Source organism: Platalea leucorodia (assembly GCF_965183815.1).
Source record: "Platalea leucorodia genome assembly, chromosome: 2".
NCBI lineage: Eukaryota > Metazoa > Chordata > Aves > Pelecaniformes > Threskiornithidae > Platalea > Platalea leucorodia.
Genome location: NC_138824.1, coordinates 15,269,665 through 15,295,888, shown reverse-complemented (window position 1 = coordinate 15,295,888; position 26,224 = coordinate 15,269,665). Strand labels below are relative to the sequence as shown.

The window sequence follows — 26,224 nt, the reverse complement described above, 5'->3', positions numbered from 1 at the left end:
AAGTTGGTAACAGCAGCCTAAACATTAACTTTCAGCCGCATTCGCACCAACGCTTCGCTCTCGGCACAAAAGCCGCTCTGCGTGAAGCCCCACCGCCGCCGGAGGCCGAGCGCCGGCCGGGCCCGCATCCCGCCCCGGGCCGGCCCCGCCGAGGCCCCGGCCGCCCCCCGCTGCGGCCCGGGCTGCGGGCCGTTGGCTCGGCGGACCCTCGACGCCGTCAGACCTGAAGGGCGGCTGGGGAATTCACTTCTGAAGTGTGCGTGTGCACGGGGGGTTAATCCTACTCGACCCAGCGCGGCGCTGACATGGTGGAAAAGCCACATCCATGTTGTCTGACGGGGGGAAGCCCGGCACAACCTCACCGCCCCCCTCAACAGACGCAGCAGGGCGAGACCCCACAGCGAAATCCTCCCCGCCGTCCCAGCGCGGCGCCTTCACCAGCGTTTTAGGGGCTCCCCCCCCCCCCGCCGCCCCGGCCAGGCCGAGAAAGCGGCCGCGGGTCTCGCCGCGGAGCGGATGTGGAGTCCGAGGCCCCGCCGGAGACCGGGCCGGGGCCGACGGCCGCCCCTCCCGCCCGCCCGCCGGCCGCGGCGCCGGCTGCCCTCGGCGCGGGAGGAGCGGGGCCGTGCGGCGCCCCGGCCCCGGGGAGAACAACGGGGGGGACGGGGAGGCGGAGGGCGGGCTCCCCGCGAGGCGGGGGAGGAAGGAGGGCAGCGAGCCCCCCGCCCGGCCGCCCCGCTCGGCCCCGATTCCCGCCCCGGCCCCCTCCCCCACACGCCTCCCCCCGGGAGGAGCGAGGCGGCGGGGAGGGAGGGCGAGGCGAGCGCACGGCCGGGCCGGGCCGGGCCGCCCCCCGCCTCCCGCCCGCCCGCGGCGCGGCCGCCCCCTCCCCCTCACCTGGCGGGAGTGGGCCTTGGGCTCGGGCGGCTTGAAGAAGGAGTCGGGCAGCTTCCGAAGCCGCATGGGCAGCGTGTGCGGCACGTTGGCGCCCTTGGGGTTCATCACGGCGTTGAACAGCGCCTCCAAGTCGGTCTCCGAGTCGCCCCGCACATGGACGATCTGGTGCCCCGCCGGAGGGGGCCCCGCGCCCGGGGGCTGCGCCGCGCCGGCCGCGGCCCCCGACACCGCGCCCGGGGGCTGCGGCGGCGGCTGCTGCGAGGCCGGGGGCTGCGCTGCCTGCGGCGGCTGCTGCGGTTGAGGCTGCCCGGGATCCATGGCTCCGTCGGGACCCCCCGGCGCTTCCCTGGCGGGGCTCGGCGGCTCAGAGCCCGGATTCCCAGCCCCGCATGCCCCGCTCCCCGGGCCGCGGCTCGTCCCGCTGTCGCCGGTGCTTCTTCCCTCTCCTCGGCAGGGAAACCGACCCGGCCGCGGCAACCGGCAAAACAACTCTGGCCGTGCGGCGCTTCCCCGAGGCCGGCCCAGCCCGGCCGGCGCCTCTGTCCCGGCGGCGGAAACTAACTCGCACAACACACCAAACAAAAGTTCGGAGTTACGCCCGCCCGAATCACTCGCCGCCGCCGGCTCCGCCCCTCCTGAGCCCGCCCGCACCGTATCCGACCGAGGCAGCCTGCGCCGCGCAGCCCTCCCTGAGCGCCCGCCCGCACCGCCTCCTGCCCGAGGGGCGCCCGGCGCGGGGGGCGCTGCCCGCCCCCGCGGACCCCTCGCCCCGCAGCCGCCTCACGCCCGGGCTGCCCGCCGCCCCGCCTTGCGCGCCCGCCCGCACCTCTCCCGACTCGCGCCCGCCCGCCCTCCCCTGCCAGGGCGCGGCGCCGCCAACCAGAACTTTTTTTTCCCTCCCGAACTTGTGTCCCGGCTTCCAGGCGGCCGCTCCGCCAGCGGTGGGGAGGGGCGGCCGCGCTCCCCCCCCGCCGCGGGGCGCCGCCGCCGGGCCGGGGCTGCGCCCCACACGCGTCCCGCCCTGCGGGGCTGAGGGGGGGATCGGCCCGCGGTCCCCGCCCCGGGCAGCCCGCTCCGGCAGCGAGGGCAGCGGCGGCGCTGAGGCGGCGGGGCCCGGCCGTTCTCGGCCGCGGCCGGGGCTGTTACCGCGGGGGACGCAGCGGGGCGAGGGGCGGTGGAGGTCGGCCGGGCCGGGCCGGGCCGGGCCGCCTGGCGCGCCGATTCCGCAGGGGTTTCACTGACTCCAGAGCCTCCCCCGGCATGCATTTATTTATTTATTTATTCCCTGAGGGAACGGGGGGTCACAACTGCCAGGAAAACGGCTTCAAGAAGCACGCCTCGTACAGGTAGAAAAGTTAGACAAAACTTCTGTCGCTGACCGCAGCGCAACACCCCCCTGAGCGCGCAGCCCTGCCGGAGCGCGTCCTCCCGCCGGAGAGCCCTGGGCAGTGTCCGCCGGGGCTCCGGGGAGGAGGCCGCCCCGGCAAGGCCGGAGGAGCGCCGGTTCGTACCTAGCTGGTAAATGAGCTGCCGCCGAAGCAGTGGTACAGAGCGTGGACGTGGCGCTTGCAGGGGTCCACGACCAAGTAGGCAAAAGTCTGTTGGTGGCTTTTGCTCGAGGGGTAACACAGGCCGGTACCGTCCTGAGGGGAAGGCAAACAAAACGGTGTCAGCGACAACATGGATACCCCTGAGGGAATTCGTCATCCTGAAAGAAATGTATCACTTTGTTCCACTTGCAACAGTGTATTTCATGGCAAAATAGAATAAACACACCGTAGTTTATTTAAGCAGCATTATGTCTCCATGAGGATCCTGACGCTACAAAACGCACAGTAGTTCTGTCTGAATAGTTCCGATGACCTTGAGGTAAAGGTAATATTAATACAAAATGTAAAATTAAAATTGTAAGCATGTGTTTACACAATTAGAGCCTAAAATACAGATAATTAAATATACAACGGTCCAATCATGTTTCCTTTGAAACAGAAAAAAACTTAGGGACTGTATTAAGACATAAAGCTGTTCTATCAGTAATTCTTTTTCACTTAGCATTTGCTAATGCATCCATTCTGTTTCAAATATTTGCATTTAAGGGAAACTCTCATTACCGCTCTTACGAACAACTTTGAACTGTTATTGCAAACAGTTTGTGTGCCAGTCCTCAGAAAGGGCTTGAAGGGGATCTGGGCACCTAGCTCCAAAATCCTCATTCTGAAAACACACGTTCAGCGGACAACCAACGCTACAAGAACTGGGCTCTTCAATGTAACATCCTGCGTCTGCCCATGTCAATAAAAGCTTCAGCGCTGACAGGGCAGCACAGCTTGACTCACGCTTCAAATCCAGTAGGGATCCAGAAACTAGACGGGGGAATTTTTAAAAGGTTGGTTTTTGGTTTTGTTTTTGGGTTTTTTTATGTATTCAGTCTGGTAATTGAACATCTAAAAGATCAACAGATATGTAGCCGATACCTCCTTTCTTTTAAAACATGTAACAGTTTCCTCCTGCTCCCCAACACCGTTATACAATAGATGAAGAGACGTAGGTTTTCTTCCCCTTTTTTGCCTAAGGGAAATTCCTATGTTGCATATATTGCTGTTTTCTCCAGGAAAATTTTAAACTCCCAGACTACAGACTATTCCAGATTAAAGACACGTCTCACATTTTTTTTGTTGAAGCTGTCTTCCTTTGCATAAAATAATCCATCTTTTTTTGGACCAAGAAAACATGAAAACTGTAACCTCCCTCGGTGCTTAAGGCAGTCAGCTTAGAAGGAAAAGGTCTGGGTTCCGATTTCTGCTCCAAGGACCATTTGTGAATTTTATCCAGTAGCTGTTGCTGGCACCTCATTTTCGCTCCTGTTATTTCAAAGAGGATGAACCCCTTACTATATGTTCTGGTGTCTGATGTCTGTTGAGGGATTATTCAAGACCATAAATCTTAATTTAAGATAAGCACCACCATAAAATCATTGTTTAAGACAGGTAGAGATTTGGTAATGTTTATTCACAGCATTTTCCGATGGTGGTCAAAAGCTGCAAGCTAAAAATATCATTCTATTTTTAAGCAAAGCAGCATACACGCTCTGTAGCTCCAATTTTAAGATGCCTAGCTCTCTTCAGGTGTTTTTTAGGGATACATGTGTATCAAACACTGGATTCTCAATTGCAGTTAGGGGAGCAAGCTTTAAGATTTTACAGTACTCAGCATCACAATGCCTTTGGCGTTTGATCCAAAAATAACCTAAGCTCATGCACAAAACAAAAATAAAGCAGGAGAAGACCAACATCAAGATGTGATTGCTAGTTAAACGTTCTTCCCGTTGCTACTGAAGATCCCACTCCTGCAGCCCTTACGGAATCGACTGATGTCAGTTGAGGTTTTGACTGTCTGAAGGCAGTGTTAGCACACTAAAAACTTGTTCAACAACTCAAGAACAAAAACGAGTTAAGTCCTGGTGATGAAGCATTTCAAGAAACTCCAGAATATACTAAACCTAGTGTCAGGAAAATAATAAATATAATTTAATTAAATAAAAAGCGTTCTTAAATTTGTTGTAATTGGTACAAGAAGTCATAAAAACCCTAAAACACTTGAGCATCAAGGCTCTGGAATTTATGCAGACCTACTCTGGTTTTTAGAGCATGTACATGAATTTAGGGTGCATGTACATGAATTAAGAATCATACCAATTCCATCTGCAGTGTGGACTTCAGTTCAGACATTCAGGGGCGTAACAATTGATTTACTGATGTTAGAGTAGGATCACTTTATTTTTTCTTTGTAGGAACACAGATAATCGGCTGATGACTTAAGAGTACATATGCATAACAATTCATAGCATAATGCAGAAATCAAGATATTGCTGAACATCTCTCAAAACTGCATCATTTAATCAACAATTTTTGAAAAAAATACTTTTTGAATAAACTTTTTACTACACTGATTTCTAACACTGCCATAGTTCGGGTTTAGGCAAAGAAAGTTCTAAAATAGCAGTTAGCATCCAAATACTTCGGCTGTAACAACGTTTCATTAGCTGCAAGCCCCAAAGCTCTCAAGGCTGTTTGGAGTTCAGCAGAGCACTCGATCACAAGATTCAAAATTATTTCTCTTGTGATGTCCAGGTCTATCGAGTTTTGATGCTAAAGAGATTTACAGACATTTATAACTACACCTTAATACCTTGAAATATTTATGTCTCTAATAGTGTGTTTTTTTAGATATTATTTCCAAAACAAGGGCTTCTTAGCCACAGCTTAAAAGCCAAATAAAAAGGAAGTGGTGGTGTCAGCATGGTGTTACATAAAGTTCTTAATTCCTGATTCCATTTGTACTTGTGCAAATATACAAGTATATTTATTTGTCCATTTATTAATCCAGCTTGCAAAAATGTGTGGTGTTCTAGCTTCTCAGCTGCTCTTCAAGTCACTTTTACCAGAACAGGTTGGTTTTATTTATATCAGGCTAAGAGGGTACACCCATTTCTTTCAGATACAAACCAAGAAAACATGGCTTAAAAATTGTCAGCTCAACATTAAGATCATACTACCACACTCTACAGTTATTTACCAAATGAACTCAGAAACTAAATCTACTGCACAAATGTAGTTATCTCCTTGAGAGAAACTTTTCATCACCAGCACAAGACATTTGTGCTCCAGTAGGTGCCCTTCCTCTAATTTCTGAGTAGAGTTTAAAGAGCTTTGGTCCACAGAGGCATCAAACAATCTAGATATACCTGTTTAAGTCTTTCTCTATTCTGAGAGAAAATTCTTCACGATGTTCTTTAATGGAAACCAGGATTTCAGAGTTCTCCTTCACCTCACAAATTTTCAGAGTGTGCAGAAAGCCCAATTTTCCCCCAAGGCTACAGGGAGGACAGCCTGCTCTGTATTTACACTGGGTTTTCTTTTGTCCATCCACTTTTTTGTTTTCAAAACGTTGCTAAAATGTGTCTTCTTTTCTTTTCTTTTCTTTTCTTTTCTTTTCTTTTCTTTTCTTTTCTTTTCTTTTCTTTTCTTTTCTTTTCTTTTCTTTTCTTTTCTTTTCTTTTCTTTTCTTTTCTTTTTCTTTTTCTTTTTCTTTTTTTTTTTTTTTTTTAATGCTGATGATATTTAATGTATGGCAAAGACAGTTAGGGGAGTTCTTAAATGTCATGCATCTACCTAAACATAGAGATCTGCAAAGTTCACATCAATACATTTGATTCAGAGATGGGGAGAAAACTCATAACAGAAGGACATCAAGTTATCAGGGTTTTGTTTTTTTATTTTATTTTTATTACAGTCTGCAGCCTAGTAGAAAGGTAAATTTTGATACACCCATAAAGCAGTTATTTTCAAAAACCTTTCAAAAGCCTTTTATGAATCACACGTAGTACTTAAAAGATGATGACCCACAGATGAACAACTGGGCTATTGGTAACTTACAGGGAAGTTTGTGCAGCCTGAAATGACAGCGGCTAGTTCTTTTGAAAGTGGGTACATTATCTGACATCTAATTATTACATATTCTGGTTACTCAAGAAGAATTTGGAGTAGTTCATCCTACTGTAACAACTAAATGACAGATATGCTGAATCTAGTAAACACGCAGCCAGTTCTCCCACTTATCTTGATGGTAAATGTATGATTTTGCAAGAGAAACAGATAGGAATGAGACTTGACAAGGGAGGGGAAAAGAGGTTAGCAGTCATCTCACCACCCCAGCCTTTTTGTGTACTAAACTTCCTTGCAGTCTCTACAGAAACAGATGCAACACAAGCTATTCAGAAAGCTCAAGCAACCTTTCTAAAAACAGAACTATACAAAGTCAAGAGTGGATTCTTAATCCTTACTGCTATCTCAAGTAGATCTAAAACCAGAATTACTCAGACCTAAAGATATGGTTTTTTCAAAAACTAGTTTCTGGATGACTATTATGATTTCAAGTGTAATCCAGTAAACCTATTTTTAGTGAGCTACCAAAAAAAACTTTAGTTGATGGTTATTGATGACGAGTTAGTAAAGAGGATGAGAAAGCAGGATGAGATCAGAGAAAGAGTTCACGAATAAAAAATGGCAACAACTATGGAAAAATAACCCTGTAAAATGGATATTATGCTTTCTTTGTGTAAATGTCAATTCATTATTTTCATGTTATGCATGTTACTTCCAGTAAAATCCTGTACTAAAAAATATTAATACTTACATATGCAGACACTCTGAAGACTGTAGAAATAATACGTATTTCTTTTGTTTCAGGATTCTTTTGAACACTGAAATACAGGGGAATAATACATACTTAATATATACAGTAAGCACTGATTATTAGAATCCTTCATTTAATAAATACATTTTTAACATATGCACTGTGTTCTTGCTCAAATTTGATCAAGTTCAAATTAATAGTGAAAATGCAACTCATGTCACATTGACCATGAAAAGGTACGTTGACCATTGTTGGAGAACGTGGATATTATGACATTTTACTGAAACCTATTGAACATATCTAGTCATCTGAGTTGGTTTCACTGTTTTCAGCTACTAAATCACAGCAACATTACCCAGGCCTAGACGATTCCAATATAAAGTTTGCATTTTGATGACAGCTATGAAAAGTTGTTCAGCCGAACATTTTGTGAAAATCTTTTCACATATTTTTTGAGAAAAAAACCTGCGAAGTGAACTGCATCTTAATACAGACTACAAGAAGTAGCAGCAGCACTGGTGAAGAAATGCAGACTTTAGCTCATTTTTAATTAATATATAATTATAGTTTAGGTTCATTTTTTCTCCTTTGGAATGTTGTATGTGTAGACAGCTATGCAACTTAGGATGGTATTAGTTCTGAATTTTTATATTTCTAGACTGTGTTTGTTGTGAAGACTGCCACTTCTTCCATCACAATTACTAATAACACTAAGGTATTATTGCAAAGCATCCAGGCATCTCCACATATTTTAAATTTAAGTATTTTTAAATGTGTCATTTTTCGTCAGGTCTGCTTTAAGTGATGCTTACATTTTTTTCATAAGTTAGATCATGTAACTTCTATTAATTTATCTAGTTTCACAGATTCCTATTTCAATTAACTCACTGCGGAGCAGCTGAGCTTTATAAATTCCATACTTATACAATTCCAAGGAATGCATAGCTCAAAACCTGCCTTGTCACAAACAGGTTCAGTTCCCGGGACAGGTCCCAATATAGCCAAGCTGCCAGAGGATGTGTGTGAAACACAGCCCCGTTGTACACCGCACCAGCTCCAAGCTGTCTGTGACAGCAGTCCCCTATTACCACTGCTTTTGCAAAGCTGCTTTTTATAACAATGAACAAACCCCAGATCAACCATCATCATCTTTGTTGATTCAACCAATAAAAGAAATTGACTCTCCAATTAACTGATTTCATCTGCAGAATAATGACACAGTCATATATTAATTAAGCCTATACTGTGAAGTCGATCTTTCCTGTGGTGAGTCAGTAAGGAGGCTTTCTCAGAATTTTTGGTTGCAACTGACATGTTGATACACTCAACAGTGGATTAAGACGGCATTGCTGAAACTGGTACTGGCCCCAGTTGTCTGCCCTACCACCCCTCCAGAGATTACTGCCTTCCCAGCAGGGACAGCTCAACTGGTTCATGACTCAGCTGCTGAACCACTGCAGTTTACAGACCGGCATATTAAGATAAACTAACACGGATGTCAGTTTATGCTAACGTACCGAGCTGTAAACTGCAGCAGTTTAGAAACTGTTTAACCATCTCTGCTGAAAGAGTGACAACTTTCAGAACAAGGTATAGAGGGTTACTGGGGTTAGCACTTTCTACCATATATCACCATCCCCAAAAGCTACAGTTGTATTTAAGTTACTCTGGCTTCATAGGCTTGTGTCTGAAAACAACGCTTTCAATTTCTGGGTTCTTACTTTTATGTTTTCTATATCTAGGATACCAAAGTAAGGGGTGACAGAGCTTAAGTCTTCCTATTTATTCCACTGCCTTGAGAAATTTTCCCCTTGTGGTTAGCTTCCTGTAAGTAATTTTTCAGACTGAGTGTTTATTTCTAGTACTTTGGTTAATTTTTAAGGCAAAATAATATATCTGCCAAAACCAGATGAGATTCTTCCCTTGCTGACTTGAAAGAAACCAGGAGGTTGCTTGTGACAAGCTCATTTGCTCTATTTCTTTTTTTTTTCCCTAAAAGGTTTTAGAAAAAACTACCTTGTCCTCTTGAAGAGGATAGTATTTCCTTAAAAATAGTCTTAATACCCCGCTTTGTTCTTTCGAATTGTTAACTTCTAAACTATTCATTGAATATGGTAGTTCCTTCATCATTTTAATGTGCGTCTATTCTCCTTTTATGAAGAGCAAACTTCCTCATCGTCTCTCAGTTCACTTTCGGTTCTATTTATATCCTAACCTTACTGGCAATATTTTAGTAGGCTTTCCAAACATTAAAAGAACAACCCAATGCTTTCACATAAATTCATTTATTATGGGGGAAAGGGCATGGAGATGCACCGAAGGGAGGAGAAGAGAACAATGACTACAAGATACCACAGCAGCTGTCACCATGGAGAGACACTGCCAGAAAAATCAGGGGTTAAGTACAGAAGACAAGATTTATCAGCAAAGATTCATAGATTATATTTTAATTAACAAGTTTGTGTCACGTAAATGTATTCTTTAACTAAAGCAAAAATACTACAACAAGGATTTTGAAATTATTTAGGTCACAGAGAATACGGCACATAACGCTAAAATTTTGGATGGATTCAACTGGTCACAGACTAATTACTGCTGGATTAGTAACAGACAACAAGTTGTGCATTAATTCATTAGGAAGTAATTATTACTCTTTTTACAAAGGAGAAAACGTCTGCCATTTAATAGTTGTATTCGGAAGTCCCTAGCTGTGCTTGTAAAATATCTAGAGCAGTTAATTTCAAAAGGTTATTGCATTCTTTCATAATAAAGCAATATACATGGAAATGCTTTAATAAAATGAGATCTCAAACCTTTTGACACTATTTTGAACGCTAGTGCCTTGGAGTTAGAACTCAGGACAGGCCAGAAGCAAGGCTGTAAGGAAGAGAAGTGAGGAAAAGCTCATAATAGGTCTGCCACTCCCAGCACGGAAGACACTTTTGTGGAACTCTTCATGCCAAAGCTCTTTTCCACAAGAAAACCTGTTGCAGGACCAAACAGTGGTGGTTTATGCCTCTATAAGCATATCGTGATTAGACTAAGTTCATCTGTGGGGGCTAATTTTTCAATGCACATCAGCTATCAGCTAGTAATTATTGTACTATCCATTTGTTTTTCACCAAGCCTTCTGAGCCTTCAAGACATAAAAATTAAAGCTTAAGAAGAGTACAGCTTACAGAATTTTTTAATACCACGAGAAGTTTTTAGTATCACTTTACAAAGAGTAGAAAGTATCCAATGCAACTGCAATCCAAGATGAAAAGAAACCAGACGGAGGATAGTAGTCTAGAAAAGAAGAATGTAAAGAATAGTTGGTTTTCAACAGGAATTTGAAGGTGAACTCTTTGGTAAACAGAATTTAAGAGACCACTACTCTCATTAGCAATTTTTTACTGAAAATAAGAGGCCATAAGGAAAGTAATTTTCAATGCTTTATTTTCTGGTGTAATTTGTGCAAAACCAAAGTAAGTAACACAGTGCACAGCATGGTCTAGAAGTTAGAAATTAAGTCAATACTGTGGCGTGAGTGCTCCTCTTCAGAGCTGCGTTGCTTATCCTTTCACTGGCTTTTTCTCTCTTAAGATGGTGGTAACAAAACAGCAACATCATTTTGGATAAACTGGGGGCAGAGGAAAATGAGACAAAGCAGGAGGCAACTGTGACTGTGAAGGGGGAGGGAAAGTCTGAAATGTCAAGATCAAAATCTCTTCTCATGGGACCAACAGAGAACTTAATATCAAAGGAGCAAGAGAAAAGATTTAGGTAAATTGTGAATTTCTTTTTCAGCTGCTAGTCAGTGTTAACGCCAGCTCCACTGGCAGTGAGAAACCAGCAGACATTTATAGGCACAGAAATGGAGAGACACATGGTAGATAAATATTGAAGATCAGTTATGTCACATGAACTGAGTAGATGTACTTCAAAACTTGGGAGGATAGAAAACAAGCTGCCAACTGGAAAAAAAACCAAAACAAAACAAACCACCCAAACACCAAAAACCAGAGGAATGGACCTTGAAAGGTTTTGTTCTGATATTGTACAAAGGACAGAAGCAGCATACAAGACAAAAATCACAGAAATATATATAAGGTACAGAAAAAGCACACCTTGAAAGCAGGATGAAATTGTGGGAAAGATTTTGGCAGATGCTTCTTTTTTTTTTTTTAAGTAACAAGAACTGCTTGACATCCTTATTGAACTTTACAGCAGGAAAAGGAAAAAGAAGGGGAAAAGGTTTAAGGAGATAGGAAGGTAAAAAAAAGGAGTGGCTTAGAACAAAACTTGAACATGTTTAGGAGAAAACAACTCAACAGCAAAGGGAAGCAATAAAGTGAAGGAACTGATTGGATTTGCGCTTTGTCCTAGGTCAATTCAACCACACAAGAGCAGAAACAGCTGTAGTCAATGCAGAGTCAACTAAGGCCAAGGATTAGAGTAACAAACAGCTTGTTTCAAGTGCAGAGCGAATGATTTAAAAGAAAAGGGAGGGTAGAGGTGAAGCACTGATGGCTCCTTTTATGTCATATTCTGTATTTCTGAAGAACCCACTTGATTTCCATCTATGTATGATATGAAAATATCAAAACTAATCACACTAATAAGAAAGCTCTGGTGACTAATCACAGCATTCAAATTAATACATGCAGCAATCTCAGTTCATTATTTCTAAAAAATCTTCTTGGAATATTGATAAAGCTCAATTTCTCTGTTTCGGTGGTGTCTCTAAAAGTATCAACTGTTCTATTGCTACTTTAATCATTTATTTCAGATGACACTGGGAAACAGCACGTGACTAAATCAACTTGCACGGTGAAAAGCACTGACCATTAGAAAATCTGAAAGCTGCTTGGAAGTTATTAAAGATTTGTAAGCTTCATTGGTTAAGTATTACAAAAAATTCCAAAAACCAGCCAAATATTTTGTTTTAAATATTTTGTTTGGATACAGCAATCTATATGCAAGTGCTACAGAAGCAAAGAAATATTCAGCTGATTAAGAAACAATGCATCTAATCCTTTCACTGTATCTTTGTTCAGACATAAATTTTACTCTTAAGTTTATCCAAAGACATTTTAAGAACAGACTTAATGACGAATACCTCTTACACGATTTTTTTACCTAATATGCTTGTGTGTATATATATATATACACACATACACACACATTTTCCTTATATGCTTGTGTAATCTTAAAATAGGAGATGAAATAACAGTTGGCCATCACACCATTCCAAACAGAGCTGAGAAGGAAGAAAAATATCAATTCCTACTTTAAGCAATTTGAAGCCCTTGTAGTGTCCATTGTAGTGCATTACTTAGTATCCACATTATCAGAGTTCTTGTACTGTCTCTCATTTCAGAGGTCTGTAATTGTTTTCCATTGTTCAGGTTAATATTGTTCTTTACACTATCCCACAAATACTTATTACGAGTGGCAAAGTATAATATAATATAAAATTTTAGTAATATAATTGATGATCTTCATATTCCCATTAGCTTAGTTAGGAATGAGTCTTTGCATAACCGATAACTACATTCCATATCCCACTAACGAGGAAATAAGAAATTTTGTCAATCAGAGAAGTCAGCATATGGATATATCAAAAGAGGGAAAAAAATTGCCTTTTTTTTTAGGAATTTGAACTTCTGATCAATCACCTCTAATATCAAGGAAAAACAAAAACAAAGAACCCCATAAAATTCCAAATCATTCCATACACCAGACCCAGCAAAAAATGTGTGTTAGTCCACTGTGTCATGTTAACAGCCAGATTCTATCACCCTTAGCTTTATGCTGCGAGAAGTGCATTTGTGGAATTAAAAATGCCAAAATCCCACTGTATTTTAAAAAAATAATAATAATCAGCTGGCATAAAATACATACAGAACTAAAAATTTCAATTTTTAAATCCTAAGCCAAAAGCAGCTTGAAAGTAGTCCAAGACTATACATCCAAGACTTAATTGTTGATATTTTCTCAATGACAGTGGAACACAACCTGGCTCCAGTGCCATGCCATGTTTTCAGTAGATAATTACAGAAAAAAAAAAATCTTTAAAATGCAAGTGAATTATAAAACATCAATGTCCATATATGTAATATTAAAAAAGTTTTAATGTGGGACAGATGCCATTAAAATTGAATATATTTTGCCATTGAACTGCTACCACTGTTACACGGTATTTTGATAGCTGAAGACAAATAAGTTTGCAGATTGATTAAATAACAGCCCCATTTTTGAAGCAATAATGCACAATAAATTTACACAAATCGACACAAAGTATCTATGCACTGCACATTCACATACAATTTTATTAAACAGAAAACACTTACCTCACCAAGTCTTTATATAAAGCTTTTGTAGTTTCTAAGTATGGGCCAACCACATCTTCAAACTGGCAAAGAGTTCCTCCAATGCAAAGATGCTTAAAAAGACAGAATAGAAATTCCTGGCGATCCAATTTACTGAATATGTCATAATGGTCTGAATCTTCCAGAAGCAAGACCTTGTGGAACAAAAAAATAACAAAGAAGTCAAATAGATGAAAACTTATTTGAGATTAAGTTTATAAACAATGCAACTACTTTGCTGTATATCAGACAGAGTTTACGTCCATATAAAATATTTGAACTAGGGATGGAAATAAATAAGTACTTTTCTCTAAATCCTTCTTCCAATGATGCAATTATGTTCAAAATTTATAGATACAATATAAAGCAGAATCACGGTCAGATTTGTGCCCACAAGACCTAAGGGAAGATTTTTCAAGTGTCTTGTTATTCACTAGTTAATTGCCCATCATGCTAATGAAACAATCAATAGTCTGAAAATAATCTAGCTATATTTGGTATGTTGATCACTGCCAATTAGTTTGTCTTTGGTAACTTTGCCTACACTTGCTTTCTTACTCCAAGTTTACACAGCTATCTCACATTTGTAAAGGAATCCCAAGGATCTCCCAGAGGAGATCACTCAAACTCACATCATTCTTTACTGCAGACTCTAGGGAGCCTTTATCTGTAGCCTGGATAAACCAGACATGCTATCCAGCTGCCTCCATGCGTCTCACCTGCCTTTTGCTGCAATATTATGTGAACACAGAGGACTTGCTAGATTAGTCCCAACACTGAGCACTGTAAGGGTAGACAGGAATTGTAACTCAGTATGGCTACAGGACATTTGAGTCGCATCAGCCAAACTGCAGGTGCCAACCCAGTCAAACTGGTCAAAGCTAGACATGAGCTTACTGCTCTCTGGCCCTCTGTATAACATCACTACACAACCTGAGTAAAAACGGGCCTGGGCAGCAACTGTTGTTGATGGCCACCTCATACGTATCCCAATCCCCCTCTTGGTTGAAGCAAGAGAAGATGTGGCAGGTACAAAAGAAACGTGGAGTTTTGCAGCTGAGGGCCACCCTCTGACACCAGGAGATAAACAGTTTGCTGCCCCCTACAGTCTACCGTCCTAGGGCGCTGACTAATTTAATCTGAAGTTTTGACGTCATTCCTGGAAGATTTTGACTCTTAATTCTTTCTGCCATCTTAGGTCTTACGAGTAGGAATCACATTCATTTCAAACAAATGTGAAACCTTCAACTTGCAGACACACACATCCCTTCAAAGGGAAGGAAAATGGAAAGAGACTGAAACTCCCATGATTTCTTATTTTAAATGTTGCCTCTAACTTTCCTACACCCAATATACTTAATTTTCAGAAAACGCTTCACACATACCCGACTTATAAATAAATACATAGTATTTTGAACTGCTAGGCTACAAACCAGATCTGAAATTCAAACATGATCTTGAGTTCTCTCCTTTTCCCAGAACTTTACAAGACAGACCAGTATTTCAGGCCACGTCCTGTAACCAGTGTCACTGGTTCAAATACATTGCCTTCAAAGGATTTGCCAAGTGCAAATGAGTGCAACTCTATAATTATTAAGTACTTATGATGATTATATATACAAGGAAGAGCAAAATCCAGTTCTCCCACACTATGCTTTGCTAATGCAAAACAAACATAAGTAAAAAAAATTGGTTTAGCTTATGAAGTCAAAAGAAACACTTACAGTGAAGACATATGTTGATTAAGAAGGTGCTGCTGTTAGAGAGATTCTTTTTCAGAATAATCTGCTCTCTAACACCTCCACTGAAGTGTAACAAACAATTTTTACCTTGCAGGCCTGTTCAGGAGTTATATTTAGTCCTTTTCCAGTGTTACACTGAAAAATAATTTCCCTTTTCACAGTTTCCTCTCCTTTGTTTCAGTGAAAATACATGAAGATGCTTTTCCTTAAATGCCTTCACATATGATATGGTCAGCATTCCTGGCCAGGAATGCTTCAGGATGTAGCTATTGAGTACATTCAATTTCACGAACTGCCTGGAAGGCTGGGTGAACCCACAGCTCTGGGTATCATGGGACCTTTCCATTAGCACCACTTGTTTTCCCCCCTAGGCAAATGGGTAGCTGCATTTCCCCCCCACACACACCCAAACACTGACTACTTGAGACAAGGGTGGGGAGAAGAAGGTTTTACCTTTTTGTCCCACCTAAAAAGGAAAGAGGGCCCACCTGGAATACAGCCATTGCTTTCACACGCTCAGGCACTGCAGTGCCTCGGTCATTTCTACCATATGGCTATCAATGCCCATTTTTACCATGGAAAGTATGTATTGTCAGAAAGAACAATACTGAAAAATGTGTCCTTACAGTACATAATAGAGTATGAAAAATTATAAGAAATTATTCATTGCTATACTGACCTTCCTTAGTTCATCAGAGATGAGAATATCATCGTAATAGTCATCATAACATTTCACAATATCTCCAGTTTCTCTAACAACTCCTTCAGAGTATAGCCGATCAAAAAAGGACATGGAAGTCTGTGTACAGGGCACCACTGTAGCTTCAATTTTTGTCACTTTGGAACCTGGAACACATAGGAAAGCTTCACTCCATGTCTCTTGCAATAAATAAAATAGGAGAATTTCCATGTACTAATGGTTTTACAGTAATTCATCATTCGATACAGTGTGGAAATAATTAACTTCTCTAAATGGTTGTGCATGACATATTCTTTTAAAAAATACAGATCACGTAAGTGTGACTCAATCACACAGTCCCTCAAAAAACAAAGAAAGCTAAGAAAGAAACAAGCGTAAAGAAAACATTAAATTCATCTGAATGCTACCTTCCATTAAGGCTCATGTGTCTGCTCCCCTTGTTGGTAATGCTATCAACCGAAACAAGGAATAGATGAAACACCATGTGAACTCAACATCACATTAGATCACACCTTTAGAAAATCATATTCCACAGCTTAAGCCTTAAAGAGTTTGAGGACAAACACCAAATTTGGCGTGATGAAGTACAAAAGGCAATAGCTGCTAACAGCACCCCACAAAGTAAAAACCAAAATGAACACAGCCCTGATGAATTCTTGGTTTGTTAAGTATTATATCTGAACTTTTTGAAAAGTTATTTTGTAGCTACTGTAAGCTTTACTAACCAGCTATTTCAGAAGATGAAAGAGGTACTATCAGCACTTCCTGTATGAATCTGCAGTATTATCTCTGTAATCATTAAGTGCAGAGTACATTTTTCTATAATTTTTCTGTTTTCTGTGCTTGCAAGTCATCCAAGGCTTGATCCTGTTGCCCATAGACATCTAGTGCCATTTGAGATGCCCTACAGTATTTTCCTTAATGAGGTATCAGTCCATAAGGGCACATATCTTCTCTATATACAGTGTTACATCTACAAATCTGTATGCATGGCATCTCAAACAGCATTAGACTCCATGTTTAAGAAGCTTTGGACTCAGTCCAGTTCCATCTGCTCTCTACAGTCCAAGTGTTCAGACCAAATGTTAGAACATATTCTCTACTCATCTCCAAGTTCCCCTGAACACCCTTCAAAGTGCTTCTGAACAGGAGAGGAGAGGGGAGGAGAGCAGGAGTGAGCAGGAGCATGAGTGAGCACGCAACACAAGGGCAACGTGTCTTGGCAGAGATAATATTCACAGCATTCCAGCTCTCCATGAGTTTACTCTTACATTTTCTCCTCTGTAGGTTCCCTTGATGGGAGACTGGTCAACAGCATCACAATATCAAAAGGCTTTTGACCATACAATTAAAGATAAAATTAAGTGGTGTCCCGACAAACTGACCTAAAGGATTGCTAAAGACTAGTATTTAGGAAATGTCCAAATTTCACTCTAGATGACAGTATTTCAGGAACAGAAACATGCCGAAAAGGGATGTATGAACCATGATGCTTCCAAGAGCACCTATCATTTCATTCTGATCCTAATCTTTGCAAGCGTAGCATAACCTAAAATTTCTCTTGCCCCCACACTTCCAAAAAGTCCTTGGGATTTCTCCCATATATTATTACATAGAGATTGTTTATTCATAGGTTAAGTAGGACTGGCATTTTGGTATCTAAACCCAGGTAAACTGTACCACCTACTTGATCAACACTAAGAAGAAAATGAAAGAGAAGTTACAGGTTGAGAGCTTGAAAATGTGTCTACGTAAGCTAAAAATACTGGCATGAAATAATTATATAATTATTTTATTGGGCCAATGTGATGTAAAGAAAATTGGCTATGGAGAAAAGCTCAGCATTTAATTGCTTGGCTTCACATCTACAGATATGGTTATGAAAAAGGGTACCTTTTATTAAAGAAAAAATGTTTAGGACCTTCTCCTACCTGTCCACATAGTGACTATCAAAAAATAAACAAATTATGTAACCACACTCACAAGTCAGAAAAAACATGAGTTACAGCCTCACAACCTAAGAAAAAAAACAAACTGAATTTTATCATTTAGTTAGTTAGTTAGTTATACTTCCTCCCACCCCCTCATCTCCTAGACCCCTGTAACTCTCCAGCTTCCTTTCACAGGGATAGGATTTTTATTTTATAAGAGATTTAATAAGAGCTAAATCAACCTCTAACATAGAAATTATTTTGTAAAGACCTATGAATCAAAAAGTGAGTCAAGACTAATAAAAATCAGATGTCAAATGACTTGAGAAAAAAGAGACATCTTACATTTTCCCAGTTATTGAGCTCAAAGTATAAGAAACAGCTATTTATAGGCCTTCAAATTGTTAGGATTTTATTGGGGGAGGGGAGGAAAGGAGACACACTTCTGCTCTGAAACGAGATTTTATGAAAACTTTCATCAGAAAAAAAAATCAAGAGCTTTGTAATTTATTCAGTAGTTCAGAAAACCAAACTATAAATGGGAAAGTTTAAATATACTGGAAGATCCTATTCTCCATTTGAGAGGTGAGATTTGAAATTGGAGATTCAGAATTTCCTGGAAAAGAGTGACCAGTTTTAATAACACTGTAAAAGTGAGCAATAAAATAGGAAGAAGAAATGCCTTGACAACGCTGCAAGTGGAAAACAAAGAGCTGAGAAGTGATTAAGCTTCTTATAACAGCGAGCTCTGGAATATCTATAAAGTGCTGCCAATATACTTTTAAATGAACACATTGCATATCTAGTATGGGGCAGATAAACCCCCAGATTAGGTATATTTAGAATTCCTCCAAAATTTAAGAAAGATTTTTACCTCAGGGAAACATCTTGCAACTTACTATTTACAGAACAGCTTATATAGAACACACATAATGGAAGTTCAGTGCTCTGTACTAAAAAGATGGTATTTCAAAAAGAAAAGGTGCAGGTTGATGATTCATAGGTTCAATTGACATCTAAAAGTTTTGCAAATGATAACCTATAACAGTAGTCTAAGAAATTGCTGATTTAAGATTACCTTCCAGATTTTACAACCCCATTCCAAAGACAGCAATCGTTAGAGCCTCAAGTACATATGGCAACTCAAGAACCTTTCTTAGGCAAATACTAAATTTTTATTTACACAGAAAGACAGTAACCCTATCCCTTTGAAGATAAGTTTTCAAGTGTTAACTGAGCTTAAGCAGATACAGTCCTGCCTCCCCAAGACTGCTGACAGGTGCAAGGCCAGTAATGCATCCAAGAAAAACCTACTATTTAGTTTTTGTTGCAGCGATTTAAAAATACAAGACTCAAGACATAAGTTGGTATGCGTCGAATTTGTTCCTTTTGCTGCTTCTATTTTAGAAATATGAGAGTAACACATGAAGGGGGGGCTTAAAGCACATGACAGAACTATCAGGTAATCTGTCATGCAGCCAGGAAGATGGGAAAAAATATCCCTGCTTCAACAGACAAAAAAGTGTGGTGTCAGAATAGGTAATTAAGTATCTGTCTGATTCGATGAAGCAGACTAGAGAATATCCTTGTGTATTGTTTACCTAAAATGTTCTATTTCAAGTAATGTTAAAGTTGGAGTCCTTGAGACAATGCACTGTTGTGGGATTCTACCAGGAAGCCCAACAGGTGGGGGAGCTGAGGAGAGAGGTACAAGTTGCATTCCTTGGGGACCCCGTGTTTTATGCCACCTTTTGATCTAACAGATGGAGACCGAGGGTATTATGGTCTGATAATATTAAGGTGAGGATGAAAAGCAGTCAAGAGAAATAAAAAATGAGATTAGACGCAGGAAAAAAAAAGTAATACAGAACTTTTAGAAAGAGATTTTAGGAAGAGGAGATAGACACCTAACGAAGAAGAGGTAGAGATAAATATGAAAGTGAAACCACACCCACTGCATTAAAGATAAAAATAAATTCTTAGTGAGACGGTAAAAGGGGACCACAGCCTGGAAACAAAGGGATTACGAAAACAAACACTCTCATAAAGTAATATTATATTGATGTTTTATATAATGCTGACATCTTTCTGTGGGTCCATAAATACTTTCTGCCCAAGTTCATGGCGGGGAGGAGGAGAGAGGTTTCTAAGAACCTGTCTAAACTCCACTTATATTATGCGTCCAAAATATCTCCCCCCTGCAAAAAAAAAACCTAACATTTTTGTTTGCAGGAGAATAAATACAGTATTTGAATCAACCTAGATTATGTAATTTTCTTCAGATTTTCCTAAAAGCAAAATAAGCCCATTTCCAGTATTTTCTTTCAAGAACAGGAACTTGTTTTTAAAAGAGTTACTCCACAATGATAAGTAAATGGTGTATCTGGATTAATATACCGGCATGTCCGAAGAAGAAAATACTAGAAGATGATTTTTTTACCTCCTCCCACACAAAGCTAATTCTTTCTATATTTTAAAAAAATGCACATGAAGACTAAGTATAGAAAAATGTGCCAACATTCCTCACCAAAAATAGGCAAAGAATGGGAAGATGAAATTTTAAGAGCAAATGGGGTATACCAGCTGTTCAGGATTTAGAAAGGGAACCCTTCCAGTCCTCAGAACAAAATGCGTTACTTCTGTGCCGAGGAAGATTGAGCAGAATCAGGAGTTAAGCTGGGATACTTGGCAAGTGACCCTCTGCTCTTAACACGAGGTATGTAACCTACTGACCTTCACTACAGGGACTGGCAAGTCATAGGCTAGACAGATAGCCTAAAAAAATTCTTGCCTAAAGCAGGAAAAGGCTTACCCACGCTTTGAAATATATTTATTTTCTTTCTGCTTGCCAGAGTGAAAAAGAGGTACCTGAAGGGTGACTTGAGATTTTTTTTGCATCTTATATATTTCAATTGTTTTAACAGCCGGATACAGTGTTTGGAAAGTGGATTTTGCTGACAAAAAGGTAGCAATGTCTAGTGTCATTGTACATAGCGGGGAAAACCTATGCCAGTTCCAGAGAGTTGAAATGGAAAAGTTAGAAAATTCCAAAAGCTCCAATAAATATTTACACACAGTAAAGTATTTCAGACAAACCAAAAGAACTGAGGACTTCCTACTGCCCCCTTTTAAAATATTCCTATTAAGGAAAATCACTTTGGCGATATCAGAGTTCATATTATGCATCATGCAAAATCCCATCACATTATCACATGCAATTTGCATGAAATTTTGTGTCTCATTTAAATAATCAAAAATACAATCAAAGTGGTGCTGTAAAATCATGTGCTATTTGCTTTTGGTCATTCTCCTCTAGTGTCTCATCTCCATCTACAGACATAATCAAGTGTTATAAGCAGTTAACGATATGGCAACAAACTAGAAGTCAACCTTATGCCATGACTGCAACTAGAGCAACCTATCACATGGCTCTCCTGCGCCCAGATCACTTTTGTTCCGCAGAGAGCATATTTACACAAGCTCAGGGGTGTGCTCTATCTAATCTTCTGCTCTCTCAACTTCAATTTGTAACAGAGCAATAATCTCAGATATGTCCTAAGTAAGATGGTTGCATCTATAGAAGAGTGTCTTTCTCCAAGTATTATCTGAATAAGGTAGTACTATAATTCCATGCTTGGTGCAGTTTATTATGTCTGGATACATGATCAGTTCAAGTGGATGTCACAGACCATTTAAAAACACTTCTAGTAGCTTGGTTTACGGATTGATGCAGGGGTCAAGGGAAAAAAAGTGTAAAATGGGGCAATTTAGCAACAAACCAGGTAAGAATCTTTTCTTATTATTTAGTAAAAGAAGTCATTCTTTAAGATATTTCAACCAGGTGAAGATATACATATATGAACTGTCATTATTACGAAATGGTAAATTAGAGGAAAACAGTTACAACACAGACTTTTTTATTTAAGATTAATTTATTCTAAGTTTACCCAATGTAGTCCATTGTCCTGAAGCTGAGAGCAACTTTAAACTGGAGTTCACATTTTGATCATTAAAAAATGCCTATAATATTCAAATAAGAGAATACAAGTTAATGAAATGAAACATAAAATCATCATTTATAGTGCCTTGAATACTTCCAAAGCAAATTATAAGGATCCAATCAGTAAGTAGATTCTGTATGATCTTTCAGTTTGGATACTAAATATCACACCACCAAATGCAAGGTTTTGTAACTTTGTGTAGCCAGTGTCTTTTATATATTCAAGATATCTTCATGTACATATTTACATGTGCAGTATAGATTTTACAGTAAAGCACTTCTAGTCCAAGAACACACAGAAAGGTTGTATGACATCCTTGGAGGTACAGAAAATGGAAGAAGAGATGAAATAGTTCTATCTCTGCATGCAATGTTGTTTAAGTAAAAATGAAATGCTAAGTATGATGGTAAAATTTACATTTTGTAAATAAATTTGAAGCTTGGAGAAGTGTAGAGACACACAAAAATTATTAAGCAGATACAGAAGAAATCCATAAGTTATTGAAGGGATGGAGAAGATGTTCCACAGTAAGATTTGAAGTATTCAGTCTTACTGATTTATTAATTAAAAAAGGAGACACGCATAGTAATGTTGGTAGCTGACAAGTTTAAATGATAGATAAGCCAGTTGAGAAAACCCACACTTATGTATATGCATACAAGCAGAGTGAATAATCATTGAAGAGGCTGCTAAGAAAATGATGGATTTTTCAGGCTCTGCATCACCAGATTTCTTTGCTACCTCTCTGGGATACAGAGAGATCAGACTATATAATGTAATGGCCCCTTTGTTCTCAATTAATTCACAGCTACTCAAGAGTTCTTCATTTCATAGTGATATTTTTACATTTTTAATTCAAAAGAGACAAGCATTGAGAAGGTCAATGCATATTTTGTAAACTTCAATCATTTGAAATGTTTGTCAGTGGGAGATGAAATATTGGTGTATTTCTGTGTGAATTTCTTTAAAATACAAAGAAGCTGAATACTTTATCCAGGATAACAATATACAGTAGACATACAACAAATCAAAGAGTTGTTTTTGAAACAACAGATGTAAAAACCACACTGTTTTTAAAACCACAGATTATTATTTTTTTCTGTCTGCAAATAGCTGAACAGATTTGACTTTGCAGACAACAAAAGTGGAGGACACAAAATCAGCAAGAGACTTGAGTCTCAAAAGGCTGAGAGCCCAAAATTCCAGTATAAAGCAATGGTATCCAATAAATTTAAAAATCTTGTACTTTCAGATATATGGTGCATATGCATGTCTAATTGCACAGTGTATTTACTGTGACAAAGCAGTAATAGCTGTGAGCAAGGGTACCAACTGCATGTACACTATTTAAAGTCTCCTCCTGGGTGGACTTCCCGACATTAAATGCAGTGGCCAGGATCAGCATCCAGTTCAGATTCCCATTCTTGGGAATCTTGAATGACTAAATTGTTCCCTCTTAAAACAGAGTAACATTAGTACAGACTAAAATATTTTTACTGGGCAATACAGTTAACCCACAAAGTAAGACTTGAACACCACACCTAAATCACCCGCTTTCAAGGAGGCAGTGAACAGGTGGACAGCATTAGAATCATAGAATCATTATGGTTGGAAAAGATCCTCAAGATCATCGAGCCCATTCTAACACTGCTACAATGTTTGCCATTATGCAGTTTTCCAACGGCTATAATTTAATGGAAAAAAGTCAACTTAAAATATAAAGCACTTAGAACTACCATAACAAATTCATCCTTTTGATAGGGCTTAAACTCCTGGTCAAAACTGAACGCTTGTGCTGTGATCCTGCCTTGCATGGACCTGAAATGGAAAAAGGAGGTTAAATATTCTGCAGACATACTAGGTACTTATTCACTCTGCAAATTTGCCTAGGTACACTACATAAAGTCCTATTCTGACCAATAATTATACTTTTTTTCTTTTTCTTCTTTGCATTCTCACTTATAACCGCCTCCTCGGAGGCGTGGGGGAAGCACAACCGCTGCTCAAGCAGCATCAGAGCAACGTTGCGAAGCTGAAATAGACCTTGGCGAACTCTGGAAGACAAGGATAAACGCCTTGCACCTCACAACAAGTGTTTTACGTGCCTGAAAAATACGGAGGAGACTTCCAAGGGGGGGGCGGGAGGGGGAGAAAAAAAGAGGAAAAAAGAAAAAGAGAGAGGCGGCCCCGCCGCCGCCAGAGCGGCAGCCGCCCCAGCCCTCAGCACCGCCCGCCGTTTCCCCTCCCACCCGCCTCCCCTCGCTGCCCGCCGCCCCCAGCGAGGCGCCTCCCGCCGCGGGCTTTCCCCCTCCCACCATTTGAGGAGTCGGTCCCCGATGTCCCTGTCCTCCAGGCAGGAGAAAGTTTTCTGGGGCAGGGAGCGGAAAGCGAAGCCCGCCGCGCCGCGCCGATCGCCGGCGGACATCTTCCAGCGCCGGCGGCGGAGCAGCGGTTGCCGTGGCAACGGCGCCGCGCAGGCGGTGCTCCGCCGGCGCGCTCCCGCCGCGGGGCTCGGCCCCCTCACAAGCGTTCCGCCGCCCGGCGGGGCCGCCGCGCACCCCTTCCCCTTCTGACAGGATTTCTTTGATTTTTACCTATAAAATCCCCTAATTAAACATCAGTCTCCCCCCGCTCCTGCCTGTGCACCGGGAAAACTCTCTCATGCTTGCCGAAGGATGCACACCAAGCCTGTGCACGCCGGCAGGCAAAGGCGGGAGCAGGACCACCATTGCTGGCTTCATCGATGGCGCTCCCAAGAACGTAATGCCAAAACGAATTATGAAAAGCGCAAAGTCATGAATTACAAAACTCTAATGAATCAGGAATCAGGGCTGCTTCTTGCTTCTCAGGGTGTTGAGCCATTTGGGAATAGCGAGGCCGTGCTGTCAGGCTCTTCCCGGTGGAAAATTTAAGGAAAGTACATTGTTACTCAAGGAAGTTATTTTTAAAAGTCCTGTAACGCAAGAGGCACCTTGCAAAATTGGGGGAATTCCCCGGCCTTTGCAGGGCAAGCAGTGAGAGTTGAAGGCTGCTGCACATCTCACGCTATATCCTTCAGCAACCCACCCCTCTCCAAAACCAGCTCTCACTTTGCTGGAAATCTCCAAAAATGTCATCTTCCCATTAATCTGCTGCTCAGGCTAAACAGCAGTCCTGTTTCTAAGAAGTTTAGCAGTGGTTTTGTTTGTTTCTAATAATAAAAAAAAGCTAAATCACATTCAATTTGATTAGAAAGCAGAAGAGAAAGGTGCAGCATGCCACGATGGCGGGGAGCAAAGCTGAAACTGCCAACACTCACTCCCTTGTCTCATCGGCCTCTAAAAGACGTCCTACAGATTTAACTTGTAAGACATGTTAGTCAAACGGGCTTGTACCAAAGAAACCCAGAAGAAACAGCTATCATAAGCCTGTTAAGAAACCCGGTTTTAACATAGTTTCAGTAGAATTCATTGCTCACCACGTACTCACTAAATTTTGTAAAGGAGCGCTTACACCAGCGGGCTGCAGTTCAGCAGACCAAGTCATTGTGTAGCAGCTACGTGACATTTAAGGAGCCATTCCCCTGTATCTTCTCCGTTCTGTTTTCTCCAAGTGTCTTCCTACACGCTTCCATTTTGTTTTCCCAAAAATTTTACTTACAGCTAAACAACAATAGAAAATAAAGCTACGCAATACTTCAAGATGTTTAAACAGTAGAGGCAGTTCAAGAGGGGATAAAAAAAACCTGTGCCTTTCTTCTTAGTATTTAAATATGATCTAAAGAGGCGGCACCTGAAACAAATTATTATAACCTTATTCTCAACACATCTCCACCTACTCCAGCAGTACCCCATGTGTTAAATTCCTCTTGTCACTAATATTACTAGCCAGAGATTAAATAGCCAAAGTGAAAGAACTGGTTTGGGCAGGGAGTGATGCGTAGCAACAACTACCAAACACATAAATTCTCAATTTCGAGTTGTGCAGACTCAAACACAGGATTAAAAGAAAAGAGTGAAACTTTAGGTCTTTTGGGGCAAAAATTCCTACTGACTTCAGTGAGGATTTTCTCTGATTCAAGTGTTGAATCAACAAGCATATGCTTAAATCCCACTGAAATCTAGAGTGTTTAAATGCTTTGATGCATCAGGAGTAAGGAAATGAGTAAGGACTTCAGGATTGGCTCAGGAGGATCAGGGCAGGAAGCTCTAAACTATGGAATTAATTTCTTTAATGTTGTGCCATCTACCTATCGTAGTTTTATAATTCAACATTTCCAGTTTTAAGCAGTTTACAATAATAAAACTTAAACTGGGACTTCCAGTTTAAACACTGACCTCATTATCCTCTGATGTCATTCACAACAGCCTGAAGTAGAAAGTCGGGAACAGTACTCTTCTAAACACAAACATTTAACCTGTTTTTT

At 41.2% G+C, this 26,224-nt stretch overlaps 2 protein-coding genes across 5 annotated transcripts in view; both read right to left on the bottom strand.

Annotated features, from left to right (window-relative positions):
* The window catches only part of YAP1 (Yes1 associated transcriptional regulator), an 89,459-nt gene extending 88,155 nt beyond the window's left edge, over positions 1 to 1,304 (bottom strand). For all 4 annotated transcript variants that reach the window (XM_082332972.1, XM_082332973.1, XM_082332974.1 and 1 more), the window contains exon 1: positions 898 to 1,304. In XM_082332972.1, coding sequence (XP_082189098.1) covers positions 898 to 1,215 — 318 coding nt within the window. In that variant the 5' untranslated portion in view covers positions 1,216 to 1,304. The remainder of the gene's footprint in view (positions 1 to 897) is intronic.
* A 1,104-nt stretch (positions 1,305 to 2,408) lies between these two features.
* CFAP300 (cilia and flagella associated protein 300) lies at positions 2,409 to 24,244 on the bottom strand (the record flags this gene model as incomplete). Its single annotated transcript, XM_082304970.1, has 7 exons — positions 2,409 to 2,540; positions 7,093 to 7,159; positions 13,428 to 13,600; positions 15,867 to 16,033; positions 21,766 to 21,838; positions 23,556 to 23,637; positions 24,135 to 24,244. The coding sequence occupies 7 exons, from the start codon at positions 24,242 to 24,244 to the stop codon at positions 2,409 to 2,411; spliced, it is 804 nt and encodes a 267-aa protein (XP_082161096.1).
* Between the last annotated feature and the right edge of the window lie 1,980 nt (positions 24,245 to 26,224).